Source organism: Vanellus vanellus (genome assembly GCF_965231255.1).
Source record: "Vanellus vanellus genome assembly, chromosome: 4".
In the NCBI taxonomy this organism is placed as follows: Eukaryota; Metazoa; Chordata; class Aves; order Charadriiformes; family Charadriidae; genus Vanellus; species Vanellus vanellus.
In genome coordinates, this window is record NC_138909.1 from 34840855 (window position 1) to 34862053 (window position 21199).

The 21199-nt window shown below is 52.4% G+C and overlaps 1 protein-coding gene across 1 annotated transcript; it reads left to right on the plus strand.

Annotated features, from left to right (window-relative positions):
* Positions 1-3383: 3383 nt before the first annotated feature.
* IGFBP7 (insulin like growth factor binding protein 7) lies at positions 3384-21184 on the plus strand (the record flags this gene model as incomplete). The annotated part of the gene is made up of 5 exons (XM_082482098.1): positions 3384-3867; positions 16384-16493; positions 18037-18153; positions 19246-19372; positions 20950-21184. 5 exons carry the CDS (start codon positions 3384-3386, stop codon positions 20967-20969), a joined length of 858 nt encoding a protein of 285 aa, XP_082338224.1. The 3' UTR covers positions 20970-21184.
* Between the last annotated feature and the right edge of the window lie 15 nt (positions 21185-21199).

The window sequence follows — 21199 nt, forward strand, 5'->3', positions numbered from 1 at the left end:
CCCGCTCGCCGGCCGGCCGACTACTGGGAGGCAGCGCCGGTGACAGCACCGGGGTAGCGCCGAGGGACGCCCCGCCCCGTCGGGGAAACGAGAACCGAAACTCGGCGGGTGCAGCGGCAGGAGGAGCGGGCGCGGCCGGTTCCCGGGATCCCCCGGCGTCTGAAAGTCCGGGGCTGGCGCAAACTGTGACCCCTGCGCTGAAAAGGGGTGAGCTGCCGGGCTTTGGGGAGCTCCCGGCTCTCCCAGGCGGCGGCTGCTGGGGGTGGGCGGGGAGGGAGAAAACAGAAAGCGGGTAGAAGGATTGCCGGGGTTTTCCGTGGGGAAAAGGCACCTGTTTGACTCCGTTATTCAACTCGGAGAGTGACTCGCCTGTGTCCATCCTTTATCGTACTCTATAAGCTCGGAGACCTACTCCTGCTGCTCCCTGTATCCCGAGTAAGAGCCCGCAAAAATCCAGAAGGGCTCTACTGGGCTGCGTGAAGTCAAGGAGGAAGTGAAATGCCCGGTTTAGCAACATAGCGACATCTACGAGCCGTCTGCTTCCATTCTCACATAGTCTCTCCTATCGTCTGCTAAATCTCCCCCTCCCTTCAAAGACCCTGGAAGCTTCCCCCTCCCCAGAAAGGCCGCCCACCCCACCTCCCACACTCTCTCACTGGAGCAATGCAGGCGGGACCATCTTGGTGACGAAATAAGGGATACCCATCTGAACGATGATATGGATCGAAACACATAAGAGCATTTTTGTTCTATTCCTAATAGCTTCCACTCCTGAATTAAATTCTGTCTGCTGAAGAAAAATTTATGCTGCTGAATACTAAGCACAGATTTTGGCGGGGCGTTCTACAAGAGTCCCAAGAAGCACAACCTGAATCTACAGGTTTATACTGGTGTTCACTGAAACACAGTGGAAAAATTTGTTACTGAGACACCACAAGCTTTTAATGTATTTGAATGGAGCAGCCTGTGGTGTACAAAAAGACACACAGAGGCCCCTGGGGTGAAGAAAAAGGGATGTGGAGGAGCCGCGGAAGCAAAGCAAAGTGAACCTGGGGCATACAGTAGTTGACTTCTCCCCAGGGAGGAGCAACCCGGCCTGTCCTTCCCAGCCACTTCCCTACACACACCTATGGGGACCTTATCTCCTTCCACAGTACATGGGAAAGTCTTAAGATCAAGAAATCCCGAGCTAGAGCTGTGAGGCCAAAGCACGAACTACAAAGGGACACTAGAGGTCCTTCTGCACCGATGTATGAACTAACACCTCCTGCCTGAGAGGAAGACCCGTGCTCCTAGCAGAGGAAAGGGCACTCGCCTCCCATTTGGCACAGAAATGACGAGATTGGAAATGACGGAAGGGAAACACATTGATCTCTTTCTTCCTTTTGGAGCTGCATTTCTCTTTCTGCCAAGTGGACTGTGGACAGTGATTTCAGGTTAGAAAGGCTTGCTCTGGTAACCTACTGCAGGTTCCTTAAACACCCTGTGGTTCTCTGCCCAGGAGATATTGGGGCTTGTGACAGTCTGACCAAAAGGACGCTGGGGGCCCATGAGGGAGATGCCTGCGAATTGGCAGGAGACAGAGGAAAGAGGTGAACGGTGCAAAATAGTTTTCATAGCTAGAACTGTATTTGACAGACATGTCCATCCATACTTTAGCCATTTCACCCCTTTTCATCACTTCTGTAGTGATTTACCCATACCAAAAAAAAAAGAAAAAAAGAAAAAAAAAAAAAAACAACAAACCCCCATGTGTCCAACACCTCGAGTTTGGTGTAGTGCTTGCTTATGAAGGCAGCCCTTCTCCCAGGAGAACAGCATGGAGCACTTCCAGGGTGAGGGGAGTGGAGAAATCCAAGGACACGTATGCAGGTGCCATGATGTCCCAGGAGGAATGTCCCATGGTGGGCCCCAGGGAGTCAAGGAAGCACAGGGCAGAAGCACATACCCACCGTGTCGGCAGCCAAATGGGCATAAGCAGGTCAATCCTTCCAGAGCAGATTTGGGAGCGTGGGTACTCGCAGCCCCTCTCAGCCGGCCTGTCTGACTCACGGCACCCAACTCACGTGGTGCTCTACGTGGGAAGGGACACAGTGACTTGGGGACCACCCAGCAGGGCTCAGCCACTGGCAACCCAGCAGGGCAGTGCCGCATCCCCCAGTTTCACAGCGAGGGACAACTCATCCCTCCCCACCCCAGAGTGCCAAAGCAATGCCCGCTGCACAGGCGCCGGCAGTACCAGGGCTGAGCATCGCCTCGGCCTGGACTGTCACACACGAGATGAAGCCCCCGCAGGCACAGCCAGGCCTGAGGGGAGGGAACAAGTGTAAAGGCAGAAAAGAGCACTCTGGGCCACCCCACTGCCCTCTGCCAGAGGGGTTTAACAGCACCATGATGCTTTGGGGTGCTGCACTTTCTGGGCACTGTCCCTCCCGACAGACTCAAGCAGCATCGCCCAGAGCTGCCCGAGGAATATTCCCAGTTTCACCTGGTGGCAACAGCCCCCCACCCTCAGCCCCACAGGGACCCCTCAAGAGCCTTCCCAGGCCAGTTGTTACAAGCCAAGGTGAAAGGTGGCAGCGGCAACAACTTTGACCCAAGTATGTAGAACAGAATCAGAATCATAGAATGGCTTGGGATGGAAGGGACCTTAAAGATCACTTAGTTCCAACCCCCCTGCCATGGGCAGGGACGCCTTGCACTAGACCAGATTGCTCTGAGCCCCATCCAACCTGACCTGGAATGTTTCCAGGGATGGAGCATCTACCACCCCTCTGGGCAACCTTTGCCAGTGTTTCACCACCCTCAGCGTAAAATATTTCTTCCTTACATCTAGTCTGAATCTACCCTCTTTTAGTTTAAAACTGTTACACCTTGTCCTATTGCTACAGGCCCTATTAAAAAGTCCCCCCCTGTCTTTCTTATAAGCCCCCTTTAGGCACTGGAAGGACGCTATAAGACCTCCCTGGAGCCTTCTCTTCTCCAGGCTGAACAACCCCAACTCTCTCAGTCTGTCCTCATAGGAGAGGTGCTCCAGCCCTCAGATCATCTTCGTGGCCCTCCTCTGAACCTGCTCCAACAGGTCCATGTCCTTCTTATGTTGGGGGCCCCAGAGTACTCCAGGAGGGGTCTCCCCAGAGCAGAGGGGCAGAATCCGCTCCCCCGACCGGCTGTCCACGCTTCTTTTCGGTGCAGCCCAGGACGCGAGTGGCTCTCGGGGCTGCGAGCGCACATCGCGGCGGCCGCGGGGGGGCGGCGGCGGCCGTGACCGTGGCCGTGGCCGTGACCGGGACCGGGGCCGGGGCCGGGCCGGCGCCACCGGGGAGGGGTTTCCCCCCGCCGCGGCTTAAGTGCCTGCCGTGGGCGGGCGGCGCCGTGCCGCCATGCCGCCCTCCGCGCTGCTGCTGCTGCTGCTACCGCTGCTGGCGGCGCTGGCCGTGCCCGCCCCGGCGGCGGCGGCGGGGGGCTGCGGGCCCTGCGAGGCGGCCCAGTGCCCGCCGCTGCCGCCGCGGGGCTGCCCGCTGGGCCGGGTGCGGGACGGCTGCGGCTGCTGCTGGCAGTGCGGCCGCGGGGAGGGTGAGGCGTGCGGCGGCGGCGGCGGTGCGGGGGGACGCTGCGCCCCCGGCCTGGAGTGCGTGAAGAGCCGGCAGCGCCGCAAGGCCAAGGGCGGACCGGTCCCGGCGCTGCCCTCCCTCGCCGCCGCCGGCGGTCCGCCCGGTGTCTGTCTCTGCAAGAGCCGCTACCCGGTGTGCGGCAGCGACGGGCTGACCTACGGCAGCGGCTGCCAGCTCCGCGCCGCCAGCCTGCGAGCCCAGAGCCGCGGCGAGCCCGCCATCACCCAGCGCAGCAAGGGAGCCTGCGAGCAAGGTGCGGGGCGGCGGCGGGGGGGACCGGAGCGGGCGACGGGGCGGGAGCGGAGGGGAGGTGTCCGGCTGCGCTGTGTGGCTTCACGGTGAAAAAGCCGGTCCCCCAGTGCGCCTCGTGCTGTTTCATCCCGTCGTGATGCTTACTGGTACAGCCAAGACGGTTTCAAAACCACCTTAAATGGAGCTGGGAGCCCCAGGCGGGTGGTACTGCCTAAACTTGGAGTAAGACTTTAGACCAGCCCCAGAAACGCGGAGAAACTCAGCCGCTCTCTCTTGGCTTCCAGCTGTGCTGGAGCTGCACTGCCCTGCTTCTCCTGCAGTTTGCAATTTGGGATGCTGCGACATGGGACAAAAGGGTTGAGCTATCCAAGGGAGAGTTCGGCAGAGGAAGATCGCCAACAGTGAGAAAAGGAAATGATTAAATGGATGCGAAAGCCACAGAAATTCAGAGCCAACATTCACTGGCTTGCTTTGGTTCGAAATAGAAACAAGCAGTGACTTTCCTGTGAGCTGCTCACAGCAGTTTGCACTTGCAGCGTTTTCAACCAGCAGCTTGATTCTTCCCAAGCTTTTGCTTAGGGATGGTGGTCAAGGAAGAAATTATTCTGCTGCGGAGCCTCTACTAGAAATCCTGGCTTCTGAGAAGGGGTTTTGCTGGGAGGGAAGGAGGGAGGGAGGGGTGAGACAGAGCACGCAAGCCTTTTACTGAACATCTCAAGGACAATATAGCAGCGCCAATGCCGTTTTGGTGGAGGAGTGTTTTCATAAACACAGTATGTGTAGGGTCACAACCTCCACCTCCTCCTTCTCTTTCTTCCCATAACTGAGGCCAAGTATGTCTTGCAAAAAAAATGTTTCTGAAACTCCCAAGGAAAGTATGAAAGGCTGGGTAAGGATTGGGTTACGTGCTTTGATGTTGCCCATTAAATGCCCTGCATGGCTTTTCACAAACCTTGTGCAAAACATCAGGCTTACATATTAGCCAGAAATGTTGTGGTACAGTGTTAACTCCTGGAGGGAAGGAGCTTCAGCCCTCCGGCTAATGTGGGATGAGACAAGAGCAGCCTCTGTCTGGGACTCAATCTGGCATTTGGAAGGAGCCTTTCCTGCCCAGCGGGCTCAGGAGACGGTCACAGGAGTCCTAAAAATGTGTGCTGCTTCTTGGCCCTGCCAGCCCAGACCAAGTGAGCAGATGTGTTTGAAAGATGTACTTCAGGTGTGCACCAAAGTCACCTGGGAGTTTGTGGCAAAACAGGTATTGATACTCACATCATAAGCTGCTGCCCCAGCCCTTGGCTGCACTTCTCTGTATCTGTCCCAAACTGGATGCTGGCTTGGCCTGGTGGGGCTTTGACCCAGACTATGGAGACAGAGTTTGATGAGGTCAATGCAAACACGAGCAACTAGGCAGGATGCTGGGAGGTCACTAACCCACCAACCTCAACTCCTGCGAGACTTTTTCCATTCTCTGGCCATCACAGTGGCAGCTTCTTTGAAGAGGGTCACAGTGCGGGGACAGCCACTCCATGCACAAGCTGCATCCCTTCCTTGGAGAAGGTCCCTTTGGGTGCAAGATGTGCAGCAAGGCACCTTTGCAGGCCATTACCTGTTGTTAAGAACTTTGCTGGAGCACGTGGTGCCAAGACACTGGCAAAATGTCTCCTCCTCTGTCACTCTGGGGAGCTGCTCTTTTGGCTCCTGCTGCTGGGAGAGAAGCATCTCGGGGAAGGGAGCAGGAGGGACATGGGCTGCTCAGCAGTGGTGGGACAACTGAAACTTCCCTCAGTTGTGTGAACCTTTCTTGTGCTGTGGACCTTCTTCTGGTGATACGCATCACTCGGTGGCTCGCAGCTGAGGCCGGGACTCAGCCCACACACGTGGTAGACATCTGGAAGTATTTCTGTAGCCCTCAGGGCTTCCTGGCAGTTAGGACTGTTGGGTGGGGAGGAAGGTGTAATCTCTACATGGGTTTTGAAAGAATGGCAGGAGAGGACATGCATCCCATCAGCCTGGTGGGGTAGAACCTCTTCTGGTATCTTTCCAGATAGGAGACAGCACTTTTCTGAGTTTCTAAAAGAACCTAAATGTTGTGGAAGACAAAGAGTGGAAGTTCTGGCTTTTGCCATTTCCCACCACAAACAGACGTGGTCTTCTTAAGGTGCTGCCTAGGGTGGGATCCCACACAGGGAGACCACAGTCAGGATCCTGCCTGCATTGGTCACTTGTGTGACAGCTTTTGCACAGAAAGAAGTCCTTTGGGGACAGGGCACTCGGGCTTCCTGCTCGTGGCAGATGGGCTCTGAGGTGTCTGCCTGCGCTCACTGGACTATCAGGATTGTGTCCTTTGCGTCCAAGGACAAGCAGCCTTTCAAGTCTGAGAAGAGATCCAGAAAACTTGTGTCCAGCAGCAGGTCCTGACTGTGTTTGATTGCTCTTATTTTTCAAGCAGAGCTGGAGAGGGAGGACTTATTCTGCACACCCTATTTGAAAGCTGGTCCTCGGGAGGAGGAAATGCAGAGCTGCAGCTGCCATTGGCCTTTGCTGTCATTGGCAGGAAGGGTGGAAGCTGGAGATGAGGCATCCAGCGGAAGAAGGAAATGTGTCTGGGAACGGCTTCTTGCTAGATGCTCCTCTTCACCCACCCTAGCACTGCTGCAGGAGACAGGACATGGACAGATACAAATGGGGCAAACACTGCCCATTTATCTCTTTCTTGATTCCTGCTTTTGCTCAAACCTCACCTCCCAGGCAAGGTGGGAATGAGTCTTATTGAAACTACCTCCTCTTCTCCTGCCTTGAAATATGCGTTTGAGACACAGGGATCGGCCACAACCAATTAAAAGACTTGGGCAATTAAAATTCCTTGGTCAACTGGGGTTGCATTTCATACCCTCTCCCTTGCCTTGTCTCCCTCTCTGTCCCTGTACCAGGTATTCAAAGGGTCTGAAGGAGGTCTGCCTGCTGGGAGGGACAGTCCTACGAGTTTGTCATAGGCAACACCATGTGGGTATGACTAAAGCCACCTGGAAACAAAGCGCTCCGCTACATAAGGCTTAACATACAAAATACTCCTTGAGACACACATCTTTTATCCTGTTGAAAATGTATCTATGGTGGAAAAGTTCATTAAAATTATATTTGACAGTTTTTGCTTACTGAGAGATACTGCCCACCAACTGGGAACAACTTGGATGTTTCTTTGTTGTTCAATAGCAAAAGGAAGGAGCCGGTTCTTGGCCCTACGTAATTCGCCTTGACCTTGTCCTCAGCATTCTCTTTCTGCTGTTTGTTTCCCAGAGCTCTTGAATCTGGTGCCTGTGTTCTTTGTACAAAAATAGTGAAGCCATGCAGAAAAAGGTATTTCCGTTGCTGCCAAAACTTCCTGCTGGAGTTCCAAAGAAGGCACAGTTGAGAAGAGTTTGAGAGGGTGGAAGTAACCCTTGCTATACCTGCACTTGGCCGGTGAGGGGATCCAGACAGTCCTTGCTGGACTGGGTTGCACGTGGGCAGGATGGTTGGGAATGGCTGGAAAAAGGCACCCTACTCGATTCCCCCAGCTCCTCGAGGCTGCGGGGCTGCTGTTGATGTGGGGTCAGTGGGGGATGGCAAAGTTGCCTGCCTTTGCTGTGGGGGGACTGGGTGGTGATGCCATGGTGCTCCCTCCCAGCGGGACTCGTGCTGTGCCCCCATGCTTGTACTCACAGCTGGCTCGGGGTTTGCCCCGCTCCCAGCCAGCGAGCCACTGCCTGCATCCCATCTCTACCCTTGCACCCCAGCAGCCTCTCTTGTAGCTATTCCCAGTGCTGAGGCGGTGTGGGAGATGGATGCTGTGAAGTTTTCCAGCTGCGTTCTGGCATTGCCTTTAAATGGATTGGCCCTTTGCTCTCTCCCTATGAATATGAATAGCTCTGCTTAGGTCTGCTGCCAGCTCTTGCAGGCAGGGCAGGTCCAGACATAAAGCAGGAGCCTGATGGTTGGGCTGGTACAGGTGGCCAGAGGTGCCACCACCGGTGGTCCCCTCAGCAGGCGGGGAGGCCACCGTAACAGCTGGGGAGTTGCCATCGGCTGCTGCTGTCACCCAGCTGTGCACAGATGTTCAGAAGACCCTCTTATGGAGTTGGTGCCTTCAGTAATTTAGGCTGAAATTCATTTTGCAGTGAGGCTGTTTATGGCCAGCTAGGACCTGGGACAGGAGGACCATGGTATCCACTGCCAGGCAAAGCCAGCTGGCATAAAGAATTAGGGTTGCGTGGCTCAGCTCAAGCCAGGCAGAAATACAACCTCAAAGCACCAACCCCCATCAAAAAGCTAGAAGGAATTTTGGCATGATGACCTCTTTGAGCTGAAAAATACCAGGCACGGGCTTGTTGCCTAACCAGTGCAAGAAGGGACAAATACCCCCGAGTCTCTCTTATCGTTAGCTACCAGCAAATACCTGCTTCAGGGGACACGTCGTGACTCCTTGAGTTACTGCTGACATTGCCTTATTACAGCCCAAAGGCATGATGGTTTGAAGTCCCTGATACTTGCTCCAGCAAGGTTGGGGTCTCCGGGTTGTTTTGCTGTTGTCAGTCAAGGCCTCGCCTTTCTTCTGTGCTCACTTCTCTCATGTTGAAAGCCGAGTTCTTGTTCTTGCCCAAATGCAGTGTACCACAAAGCAGCTCTCAGCAGACATCAGAGGACAGCGTTTCACTCTTCAGTGAACTGGTGCTGCTTTGTGCCTACCTACAAAGACCTCCCAGAGGTAGAAACTCAGGGCTTCTCTGGGTGAAGCGTAGATTCGCTGGCTTGCCAAGCAGCCTGCTTTATTTCTATTGGTCTCAACATGGCTTAAATCTCCATGGCTCTGTGAAAGTATTTTCCCAGTGTTGGGAACGTGCAGGGGCTTGCCCTGTGGCGATGAGGGCTCAGCACCTTGCAGGATCTGTCCCACAGGCTGCAGAGCTTATGGACAGCAGGACCAGGAGAGAAACTCTTTTAAAGCTGACTGTAACCAGCACTAAAGGATGCCCGGTTTGGGGAAGATCCCAGTCACTGGAGCAGAGCTTTCCTCCCAGAGGGGTATCTTTTTGCCTTGCCAGAAGCCAAGACAGCATCCCTCCTCCAAGGGGTTTTTGCTAAGGTGCCACCCGCCAGTTCTGGGGCTCAGGGAAAGGTGGGTGCAAGGTTTCTTGGATGTCCACCGGGCTTAAAAAATGGGCTGATGGATGTAAGATCACGGCTGCCAGGCTCTTGTGGAGACTGATGGCTGCAGGGGCAAGTGCACCCCCCCAAATTCCTGCCACTTTCCCCCAGCAAAGGTTTTGCTTTGCCGGTGCTCCAGTGTCCCATAAATCTACATCTGTGCTGCAAATGAAGAGGCGCCGAGTTCCCCACAGGTCAATTTTAAAACACGAAACATAAATCACATCTATTGGCTCATTCCGTCCAATTCAGCTGTTGAGGCTTTGCCAGAAATGTTTTAGTTTTGAGGGTGGTTTGGTTGGGTTTTTTTAATCCACTGCCAGGGTAGATCAGAAACAGGGGATTTGGGGAAAATCTTCCTGGGAGATGGCAGGCTGCTGTTATCACTGACCTTGGCTTGTCTTCTCCTGATACAGCTGCCTTAAGTTCAAAGGCTCCCAACTCTTTTAGACACCAGAGACCATAGTTCGTATCCAATCACGTTTTGCAAGAAGCTCCTCTGGATTTGTGTTTTTTAGTTAACAAGTGGCCAAGGGTGCTGTAGTTCTTTCCTCCTGTTCTTCCTTTCCTGGATTTTAAGGGACTTAAGAGAATATCCACATTTTGTGAGTGCTTTCTTCTTTGCTGGGGAGAGAGTGATTTAGACAAGTTTTTGCTAAGTCATCTGTGGTTGGAAGTGAACTGAATTCCCTAATTTTCCTGGGAAGCTGGTTTGGGTTTCCACATCAGCTGGGAGCTGGGGTCTCACAGCAGTGGCCTGCTACCCGCTTTCTCCCACCGCAAAGGGAAGCGATGCGTTCGCGGGTGGATCTTGCCAGCACTTTTGTACTGCGTCCAGAGAGTCCGTGGCAGAGCAGAGCTGCGCAGGTGCGTGGTGGGGTTGCGCCTTTTGTTTTGTACCACGGGGTCCTTTCAGACAGAGGGTGGTGCGGGATGTGGTTCACTGGGCAGCTTGCTTTTCCAGCACACAGTGCACTGGGACCTTCAGACAGAGTTTTGGGGGCTGAAGCTTTATGCTGGCATTGTTAAAATTCATCTGTAACTTTGGGGTTTTCCACTGTTGTAGGATAGGCTATAAATTCCTCCCTAAAAGACATTTAGTTATTTGAGAAGGTTTTGGTTCATTGGAGCTTGAGTTTTTATGGTTACTATGCTAAAATCTTATTAGGGAAGCTGTTTAATACATCACTCAGTAGCTCAGTCTCGGAGAGCACCAGTATGCCTGGGACCATACAAACACCTCCACTACCCAAGAGGATCCCATATTTCACCTGTGTCTTCATTCTCAATCATCATAGCATATTAAAAATCACTAGGAAGGAATAATTACAGATCAGCAAATTCCTGCCCGTGTTTGTTTTTTCTGTTGCTGGAAAGGCATGCTGTGTTTAAAAAAAAAAAGCATTTAATCCTTTGTTGGGCTGAGGTTGATTGAGGTTCATACTAAATAGGAGATTACCGTGTAACAAGTCTAATCAGGTCGGACTTTTGAAAGCCCTACTTGCTTTTCCATGCATAAACGCTGCCGTGCCTTGTTTCCGCGGCTCCCACTGCCAGCTTTTCACATTCTTTCCAGGCTTCAGCTCATGGTCCTCCTTGTGCCATAATGACAGTTTTCTTAGTAAAACTGAGCCAAGGTCAGACAGAGAGAAGAGGGGGAGGCGGTGGCCTCTGTCAAGTTTCTTGATAGAGTTTGTCTGGGAGATCCGGGACAAAAAAACCCAAATACACATGCAGATAGGGCTAGGAAGCAGCAAGCACGTTTACAGAAGGCTACTGCCTGTTTGGCCCCAGGGACAGCATACTACAGACACTGGCAAAAGGAAGGGGAGGTGGGAAAAAATGGCAGGACAGGGGGAAAAGGCAGGAGAGAGGTTGGCTTGTGGCAGTCCGCTAGCAAGGGCAGTGTCATCTCTGCACAGAGGGTTTGGCCTTTCCCCATTTGGCTGTTTCTAGGGGCAGGTGTGGTTATAATCTAGCAGCTCAGCTTCAGAGCGACCTCAGCCATATTGGCCTCTCCATTACCCCAGGTTTGAGATTGGGATTGCATTGCAGATGCCACTGGATGTGGCAGAGAGAGAGAAAGGGCTTGGGGTTTTGTTCTTTGCACAGCCACCCTGTCCTCCCTCCCAGCCCATATGTAAACGCCACGGAGGACCAATAAGTAGCCGTATAAAGGTGATGCACAGGGTCTCTGAAGGCAGCATTCCCAAACTGTGGGATTTCCAGCTGCACTGGTCTGCTTTGCACTGAGCCCGGTGGGGTGGGAAGCAGGAGGAGATCTGTGGCAGATAGATAGTGGCCAGGGGTCCTGCCTCACGCTGATGCTGACTCAGTCTCAAGTCTTCAGGGCTTGGGGCAAAGCTCTGTTTGCATTTGCAGCCTTTCCAGGGCCACTGGGCTGCTAAAGTCGGGGCGGGGGGGCAATCCAAAGAGGCTTAGCATCCATCATCTCCTTTGGTCTGGATGTCTCGGAGCCTCTTGTGGTGACTCCTTAGTCTCTTCAAGGCCAGGCTAAAGGGAGACAGAGAAATGCGTTCCAGAAGAGGTAAAGAAGGAGGCTTGTAAACCTGCCAGAAAGCAGCAGGCAGCTTTGGGAGTGGGGAAGGCCAGAAGCTGTTTGCACTTCCCGTCTGCTGCTGCTTCTCTCAGAGCACTGACCTGGGAGGGAGCAGCTGAGGCCATGTCAGCTAGAACGCGTAGATGCTGCTTACGGAAGGTTTCCCCTTCTCCATATAAAGTCATTTTGAAGGGAAAATACTTTCCCAGCAACTTTGGAGACTGGTGTGGGTCTGTTTTCAGACTTGCAAGGATGCTTGCGACGATGAACAACGTCTGGCTTTTGCTTTCAGTTGCTGTCTCATGGGGGAGCGTTCCCAGTCTGTGTTCCAGCCGGGGCTGTGGCACAGTGGTGTGGGGCTCAGGGAGGCTGGCTGGGAGCCAGGCTGGCACCCACGTGAGCTTTGGCGTGGGGTTTGCAGCTTTGTGTGTTTGTGGTCGGGACTTCCCATGCGCACCCAAGCACCAGGGCATACCCCACAGCGCTTAATGTTGAGCTTGTTTCTGCCTTTAGCAATGTACCTGTAGCCCCCTTGATTTTAGTGACGGAGTTATTGCTCTGCTTGCTGGGGTGTGATTTATTTCTCTGTGTGTGTGGACACCAAAGGAAGATCAGCGAGGACTTGAGCTGTGATAGACCATCCTGGTACCAGTGAGGGGCAGGTGGGTGGGCTGGGAGACACCAGATCTCTGCCTGCTGCGGCTGAGCAGAGAAGAGGTGCCCAGGGCCGGAGGGGTGTCCGGACCAAATGCCAAATGATAGCCTCATCGAGGAAGTCACAGGCTCTGCCGCATGCTGCTGCAGCAGAAAAATGACTGCATAACAGCAATGGGAACTCCTCTCTGGCTGCTGATTTTGACATAACGCAGGCTGTCAGCTCCCTGTGATCTGCAGAAAAAACAATCCCTGCATTTTCAGGCTCTTCTGCTGGGGTGAATGAGATCGCTGGCTCTGTAAATAAGCCCCTTCCCGGGCCAGGGAGAGATATTTGTCTTAGGAACAATGGGCAGAGCAGGGAGGAAATGCCTGAAGTGCCTGGGGAGAGCAGCTGATCTCCATCAACAGCCTGTGCTGTCCTCTTGGCCAAGGAGCTCCTGCACAGTCAGGGCAAGTACGGGCTGGGAGCATCCTGAACATCCACGGTACCCCTGGGTCAGTCCCCAGGGGGGAGCAGAGACCACTCAGCCACATTGATGGTGGGGGCTGGCTCTGGTCTTGGTGACCATTTTCATCAGCAGGTGCAACCCACAAGTCCTGAGCCCGAAGGAAGCAGACGGAGAAACGTTCCCCATTGTGGGCAGTGCTGCACGTAGAGCAGCAAGGCCTCTCAGATGCAGGCTGCAGAACGAGGGCCAGGGGGCTCCTTGCTGGCAGGAATCAGGTCATCTGCTCTGTATAAGGTGGGCTTGTTTCCAGTCCTGCTGAGCGCATGGTGGCCTTGCTCCCGAAGCAAGAATGGTGACTTGCAGGAGAGAAGGTCCTCACGTCCTCTGAAGTCCCTGCAAGGCTCAGGCATCCTCTGCTTCTCCTCTTGTGGCAGGTCACCGTGTCCCTTCTCCATCTCTGGCTGCTTCGGGGGACTGTGGGAGAGATCATGACTGGGACCAGCGCAGGCAGTGAGCAGGGTGGTTGCCGTGCACTGGAGTGTCAGCTGGCTGCGGTGGGAGTCGAGCTACTGCTGTGATTCGACTTCAAATCTGCTGACTTCTTGGCCTTTCTCATTTATTTTTAGTGGAGGAAGAAGCCCAGCTCTCAAGTTTTGGCTGTCTGGATTTAAGTCAAATATCCCGAGAGACCACACTGACTCTTCCCATGACATTGTTGCATCTCTCGGGATATGTATTCCCTCCCGGCCTCAGGGCTGTGCCGGATGGAGGCGGAGGCCTGTAAACGCTTCCAGTTCCTTTTGCAGCCAAAGTCTGTCTCTCACATTCCTCCTGGTTGGATCAGGATGTACATCCCAAGCTTGGGGTCGCCTCATTACGGCCAGGCTCTCACCATGCTGTGGCTGCTGTGTCAAGCCAGCCGGAGCTTCGCTGTGAAGCTGTGCAGGCAATTCTCCTTTCCAGGGAAGATAAACAATTTCTCCTCGCCCAGGAGGTGGGTAGAAATTCCCTCTCTTTTCCTCTGCCAGCAGTTGCTGCAGAACAATCCTGGTGTGACCTGCTCCTGGCAGGGTGAGCAAACATCCAGGGGCAGAGGGTGCCCAGGCCCTTGATACAGGGGGGAGCTCAGTGGCAGCCGAGACAGAGACACTACTGGCAGTGGATTTAGTGCTGCTGGTTCCCAACGAGGGAAGAATTGAGCCAGATCCTGGAAGAGTGTAACTGTGTTAAAATCCACCTGGCTTTTAACATAAGAACCACGATCTCTCCTTTCCTGTGGTGGTCATTCTGGGGCAGCTGTGTTTCTCCTGCCTCGTGGAGAACCCCAGCAACCGGTGATAAAGAGGACAATGTCAACAGAGGCAGACGTAGCCCTGCCTCTCGGGGACAGCTCTGCCCTAGGAAGGGCACCTTGCACATGGAAGGTTTCGCATGGCCGGAGCAGAAGGCAGTGGCAGGCTATACTGTGTGCACATCAGCTGGAGGTCCTTGCAGAGCATGGGGTGAGCTAAGCAGCCTGGGGACATCCAGGTCCCACCAGAGCTGCCAAGCATCCTATTGTTCAAGGGACACCAGAAAAAGAACAGCGGGGCTATGGCAGGAACAGCCACGCTGGGGAAGGGGAGTAGAAGGTGTGACCTGCGGTGGCCCTGTTGTGGCAACGGCAATGCCCAGGGCTGGCCGCAGCCCTGCTGCTGTGTGGGGACCAGGCAGTGCTTCAGGCAGGGGCACACTGGGGGTGCCAGCCCCTTTACTACCCTACGGTGGTGGTACTTGGGGGAACACACCCCAGCGGGGTGTTGCTGAACGTGCAGAGCTGGGCACTGCCTGGAGGGTACAGATCTGCTCAGAGCCACCTAGAGCAAGGATAGCTCCGACACACCCCTGTCCTGGCCAGTGCACAGGAATCAATCCAGGCAGCAACAGAACCAACAGTGTAATGAAACACTGCTGAAATCCTTTTCTCAGCGGAGAGAATCAGTTCTGTGCAGATGAGGAGCACCTGGGCTTCAATGTCTGCCAGGAAACCAGCCCTGCTGATTGTTAGGTGTGTTTTTTTAACCATCGCCTGGGGCTACACATAAAAATTCCCTGCTTCTGCACAGCTGCCTTCTGTTAAAACCAGGGCTGGGATACCTCTGTAACAAAGATATTTGGACATCCCTAGGCTCTTAGTGGCTTCCCACCAGCAGGCCATGTACAATCACTCCTGGAGAGGGAAGCCTCAGAAGAGAAGAGCAAACACTTCTCTGGGATGCCACCAGCTGCTCAGGAGTGGGGAGCCACCTCAGCATCCCTTGTGCTAAGACAGAGGGATGGCTGATGTCCTCTGGTTGGTGATAACATCTGCCCTCAGATCCTGAGGAGGTAAAAAGATGTCAGCTTTCTGCTGGAAGATGTTGGTGCAGTGGGATGCACTTGAAACCTGCTCCCAGCTGCCTGCAAGAGGGCTGCAGGGCAGAGTGCACGTGCAGGGCTGAGGTCAGTGCATGTTTAGGACCTCAGAAGGAGCATCAGGACCCAAATCTGCCCCTCTTTATGGGGCTGGGAATGAGCCATGGTCTCTGAGCCAGCATACCCAGGGGCTTCAGTCAGGCTGGCTCTGGAGGACTTGTTCCCATAGGAAATACATTCTCCTGGTGGAGCCTAATGGGAGCTTCAGTTTCCTGTTACAGCCTGCATCTTCAGAGCAGAAGGGGAAAATCTGCTGTGTTCTTCAAGCTATCAATAAGTGGAAATAAACACTATGTGCTCCTTTGGGCTGCACTTCCTATTGTGGGGAATTAATAGCTGCATTTTGCAAAACAGCCCCACTAAAGAGGGATTGAACAGAAAAGGCCGTTCTTCCCTTTCTGGGATATGGGTTATGTTTCCAACATTTCCCAGCCCGAGGGGTAAACATCTCCAGCCAGATCTGCAAAATAGCTCTGTTCCCATGTGGCATTGGAAACAACTCCCTGTTTAACCAGGGATCGGAGCTCTTTGGGGAAAAGGGAGCTCTGCATTCACCTGGTCCTTTCCTGGACAACCCCCCCGCAAGGAGAGCTCTGCCCTCCTCCAGCCAGTCTCCTTTGGCTGAATATTGCACACAGGTAAAAAGCGGAGCAGCATGACATTGAATTCTACTAGCCAGCTGCCACAGGCTTTGCTGCAGAATAAAATCGTGGCAGGAAAAGGGACGCTGCAAAGCTGGCCAAGCTCTCTGTGGCGTGGGACAGTGAGTGGGACCCACCCCACCTCCCAGGAGGTCCTTTCCTCCATGCCAGCTGGGAGTCAACGATGCACTTGGCAGCTGAATGGTGAGCAAAGGCAGCAGTTTGTAAAAGTCCTGCTTAGTCCCTAAGAGAATAGAATACAAACGCTATCCTACCTCTGACCTCAGTCTTGCAAGTAGATGGACTGATGACCTGAACTGCTCAGCACCTGAGTTTCCATCTGGGTCAAGCGCCCATCAGCCTGAACAGTGTAAGGTGAACAGTGTAAGGTGGGATGCATGTGTAGCTTTGGAGAGGGAAGTGCAGTGTCCAGCAAACTTTGCTCCAAGCAGGCTCCCCCCCTTCACCTTATCCTCAAAACCCATCAGAAGTGACTGTCCCCATGTAAAAGATTAGCAAGGAGACAGGCTTGCAGTCACTCGGTGCTTAAGAGCACGTCTCCCTTTTTGCAGGACCCTCCATCGTGACCCCTCCTAAGGATATCTGGAATGTGACAGGAGCACAGATCTACCTGAGCTGTGAAGTCATAGGCATCCCAACCCCTGTCCTCATCTGGAACAAGGTAAGGGCCCTGCTAGCAGCTCATGGGACACAGCAAACCGGAGGCAGCTGAAACTGCCTGGCAAGCATAAAGGCTTTACAAGCAGATCCCTTCTTAGAAACACACAGCTTTGATGAGTTCTCCCATCCGTGCAGTTCTGTCCAGCCCCAAACATCTGGCTTTGCTTAATCTTTTTCTAAACTCTTGTTGATCCTGAGGCAGAACAGGATTTGTGTTTCTCTTGGTAGCGCCTGGTATTCAGAGCACGCAGGGAATGTCCCTTGGCCTACTATCGTGCTGCTGGCAGCAGCAACTCTGAGGTGGCTGGACACAGCTCGCCCACGTCAGGCACGGGAACTGCATGGGGCAGTTATCTCTGGTAGCATGCCCATTTTGGCAAAGTGCTGATAACACCTGGCATAGGGCAGGGGCCAGTCTTGAGCAGAGAGGATCCTACCCATAGGTCTGAGAGCCACTGCATGGTCCCCATAGCCTCTTCAAATGCCACAGGTTTGTGAACGCCTGTTTCATCTTAAAACTAAGATGAAACAATACTAGATTAAGAAATAAACTAGATTGGCCCAGAGATTGCTCTGTTCTGAGACAGCAAAGTCTATTCATAAGGATCCCAGAGTAAACTGTCGGGTGAGCATACACTGTAGATATATTGACCCAGGCAGCATTTTTTGCTTGTTTACGAGCAGATGCCATGTTTATGCTGACTGTCAGTGCTGCTCTGCTTTGCGTGCCTCTTCCTCGTGGCTGAGACACCGTTTGACCTGGTGATAACAAGGGCTGAGTACCACTTATCCCATGCTGTGCTCTGGGCTCAGACACGCAGCACTGGGAAATGACTGCACTGCTGCTCTCTAGTCGATGCTCTGCCCACCAGGAGGGAGCGCCTGGTTTGCTGCAGCAGAAGCCTGCAGGGCTGCTGCTGGCCTGTTGGGAAGAGGGCAGGTCATGCAGGGAGAGCCCATTCCAGGAGCAACATGCAGACGCTCAGTTCTGTGCTACTGGTACGCTTAAGAAGCCTGATTGTCAGGGAAGTTGATGGGGAGCCTCTCCAAACAAGGACAACAGTCAGCTCCTGCTGTCCCCCCAGTTCCAAGCCAGAAGGCAGCTGCTCCAGCCTGCTGAACTGGATTGATGTACGGCTACCAGCAGGCAGCTGAATCCTCCTTGTTCAGCACAGGCATCATTTGATGGCCTAAACACACCATTGGGACCACACACACACGAGTTCTGTGGGACCAGGTCAGTGCAGGGCATATTTGCACACCCAGCTGCCCAGCACCATCCACACCAGAAAGCTGTGCTGCTCCAACTGTTCCTGCTGAGGCAGGGGGAACGCAGCCCCCATGCAGACGCTGAGGCATTGGGGTAGTGGGGCTGCAGTGCACAGAGGAGACAGTGAAATGCTGGCACGAGGAAAAACACTGCTACTGCACAAAATACGTTCATGTAAAACTAGTGTTGATCGTTCCTGTGCGCAGGTACAGTCCTAACAGTTCTAGCATAAACAAGCCCCAATGTTCTCACAGTTTTCTACCCTTCTGTGTAGATAATTCGGGGACAGTACGGTGTCCAGAGGATGGAGCTTCTGCCTGGGGATCGGGAAAACTTGGCTATCCAGACCCGAGGGGGCCCTGAGAAACACGAAGTGACTGGCTGGGTGCTTGTAAGTACTTTGCGTATGCGCACAGAGCTGCACAAACAGCACAGCACAGTTTGCAAACAACTTGTGAACAAAGAACAGTATGGAAGACACATGGGAACAGACAGGGCATTTAGAGGAAAACAACCTGTGTGAATTAGACACGAAGGGGAAGGGTGGCTGCTGGCTCCCTCCAGTCTTACCTGTTAACCTGTCTAGCATGCATTCTATGATCAGAGAAGGCGAGACTTAAATAAAAGATCTCCTTTCTGTATGTCATTACTTTCCTGCTGCCATTAGTGAGAAGGAGACCCTGTCCATGTCTAGAAAGGAATCAGTACAGAGGCAAGGCATCCCTAATAAAAACTCACACCTGAGGAACCCTTAAAGATCTGGCAGAACCATCTTTTCCTCAGTGAAGCACATCACCTGCCTGAGAATAGCCCAGCGCAGAAGCCATTGGCTCTCATTCAACAGACTTCCTGAGCTTCAGGAGTACCTTCAGGCTAATCAGTGATCACCACACATGAGAGGGAGCTGCTGTGCATCCCACTAAGGGAATTGCGAGTATGGTAGCTCCCAGCTGCAGAGAAGCTGGCAGCAGGGGAGCACAGCTCAGGGCATTGGTTCCTGCACCACTTGCAAAAAAAAAGAGGTGGGAAAAAGGAGAAGGAAAGGTTTGAGCCAATGATTTTGCTGAACTGACTGACTGGACACAACATGTTGTAGGAAGGCTTTTTCTTCCTGCCTCTCTCCCCTTAACCAAGCATGCAGTGCTCTGACACACGTCCAAAATAAGTAAACAATAAAAGACATGGAGGGAGTGTTAGAACACAATCTGGCCTAGCAGAGGAGAAGAAAACTAGGCTGATCCACAGGAGTGGGTGCTTGTCCCAAACCTTACTGAAGAGAGCCACCATCAGAACCAGACTGTTCAGAGCAGGCAGGAGAAATCACGCACTCAGTGTGGTCCCTAAGGATTAACTGCTATTTCATGCACTCTGTTAATCTCATTATGTCTCAAGCAATTAACAAGTTACATAAGATACCTTAAAACAGAATAAGGCCTACCTATGCATAGGATACTTACTGAGGGGGGGGTGTTTCTTCCCCTAGATCTCTCCTCTGAGCAAAGAGGATGCTGGAGAATATGAGTGTCATGCATCAAATGCCAAAGGAGAGGCAACAGCTTCTGCAAAAATCCATGTTGTGGAAACTCTGCATGAAATAGCCCTGACCAAAGGTAGGTAGCATGGCTGAATGCTCAGCAGCTTTTTCCTCTAACAGTTTATTCAGTTATTTGATACTGAAGGATCACCTCTGTTTAATGCTTTCTGAAAAAGAAAAAAAAAAATGCACACTAGAAATACCAGTTAACATGCAGCTTTTACTGGGTTTGGCAGAACTTTCCCAGCAAGTATCAGCTGCTAGAGTTCTTAAGGGATTGTTAAATAACTCCCCCAGTGCTGTAAAGTACTGGAGATGAAGGTACTAAATTAAACACACCTTTTGGGGTTTTTACAAAGCAACTTTCAGTGGTTTTCCAGCCCTAAATTTGTATCGGTCTTTCAGTGTTCTCTGAACACTTCCAAACCTGCCCATCTCTCCTAGGAGCAGTATTGGCACAGCCAGCCCCAAGACAGAAGGGGAACTTCAAGCACTTAAATTCCTGCCAAGCCCCTGCACCTCCTTATTACTCCCCATCCTGGAAAAATCCTAGTCCCTGCCATTCTCTCCACACGCTAGAGTCTCAAACTGAGGAGGGGACAGATATGCCACAGCAGACCTTTATGCAAGACCTGAAGCCTTTATCCTCCAGCCCTCAGCCAAGTTTCAAACCCAGATCCTCTTTGCCAGGCTGCATGCAAAGCTGATGGCAAACCAACCACCCTCATTCCAGCTGTAAAGAAGCTGGCTTAGTACCACGGTCACATGTGCTTCAGAATAAATCGTGAGAGCTGGAGGCAGAGGCAACAGGAACAAAGCATTCAGCTAGAGGATACTGTGCTGCCCAAATCCACTTTTGGACATAAATCCCTAGTTTTAATCCCAGTAGCTTTATACAAACTATATAGTCTTGACTTTCTATATCCTTATATCCCTGAATAGCTGAAAGACTTCCTTTAGGAGAACATTAACAGCACCTCACATCGAAATAAGAGCATAAAATGAATCCCAGTATCACTTACTCATTAGGAACCTTGCTAAAGGGTTTTAGCTAGTCTCTAATCGCTTCCTTTTCAAACATCTTATTTATGGATGCGAATGAAATTGAGTTTTACCAAGTTGTGCCATGAGCAGCGCACTTATACCCCAGAATAGAAAATGTTCACTCCCCCTTCTCAGTAACTCTTCTGCAAGGTTGTAGTACTGCCGGTATTTGCCTCATGGTTTATTTCTTATACACACACCACATATTACAGCTGTTTCTTTTCAGCTGTAGGAAAGCTCTCAAGTAAGCATGCTGTAGCTAAGCAATAAGCTGGCAGTCCACAATTATTTAAAAGTAAATTGATAACATTAATGGAACAAACTGTCGGATGTAACAGGCCCCTCCATAGCTACACACTAGGCAGTTAGGGAGCCTGTGTTCCGTGTCCAGATGATCTCAGCACAGAAAAATGCTATCTATTACCATCCCCCTGCTGCTGCAGTCCTGCAGTAGGGAAGGAAGTAAAGGAGGAAGGAGGGTTGGAACTGGGTTGTTAGGTCTCGCCCTCAGCATAGACATCATAAAACTCACGCACCGTGCTACTGCCCAAGTTGTGATATCACCCCTCGGAACAGTACAGAGTGTAACATGTTTCTGTTTTTCCACAGATGATGGCGCAGAGCTGTGATGTGAGGACTTTCACTTACGCACAGTTTTAAACTAGTATTTTGGAAAGCTGCAACTTCTGACTTTTTCTAGCTCACTAATCATTCCCTCTTAACTCCCTTCCTCTTTAATTACCAATTTGCTTGCACACTTTCAGATACACAAATAAAGAGATTCACAAGTTTGATTACAAATTTTAATTCTATTTACAGGAAATAAACATACTTTTGAACAGCACATAGCAGATGGGTA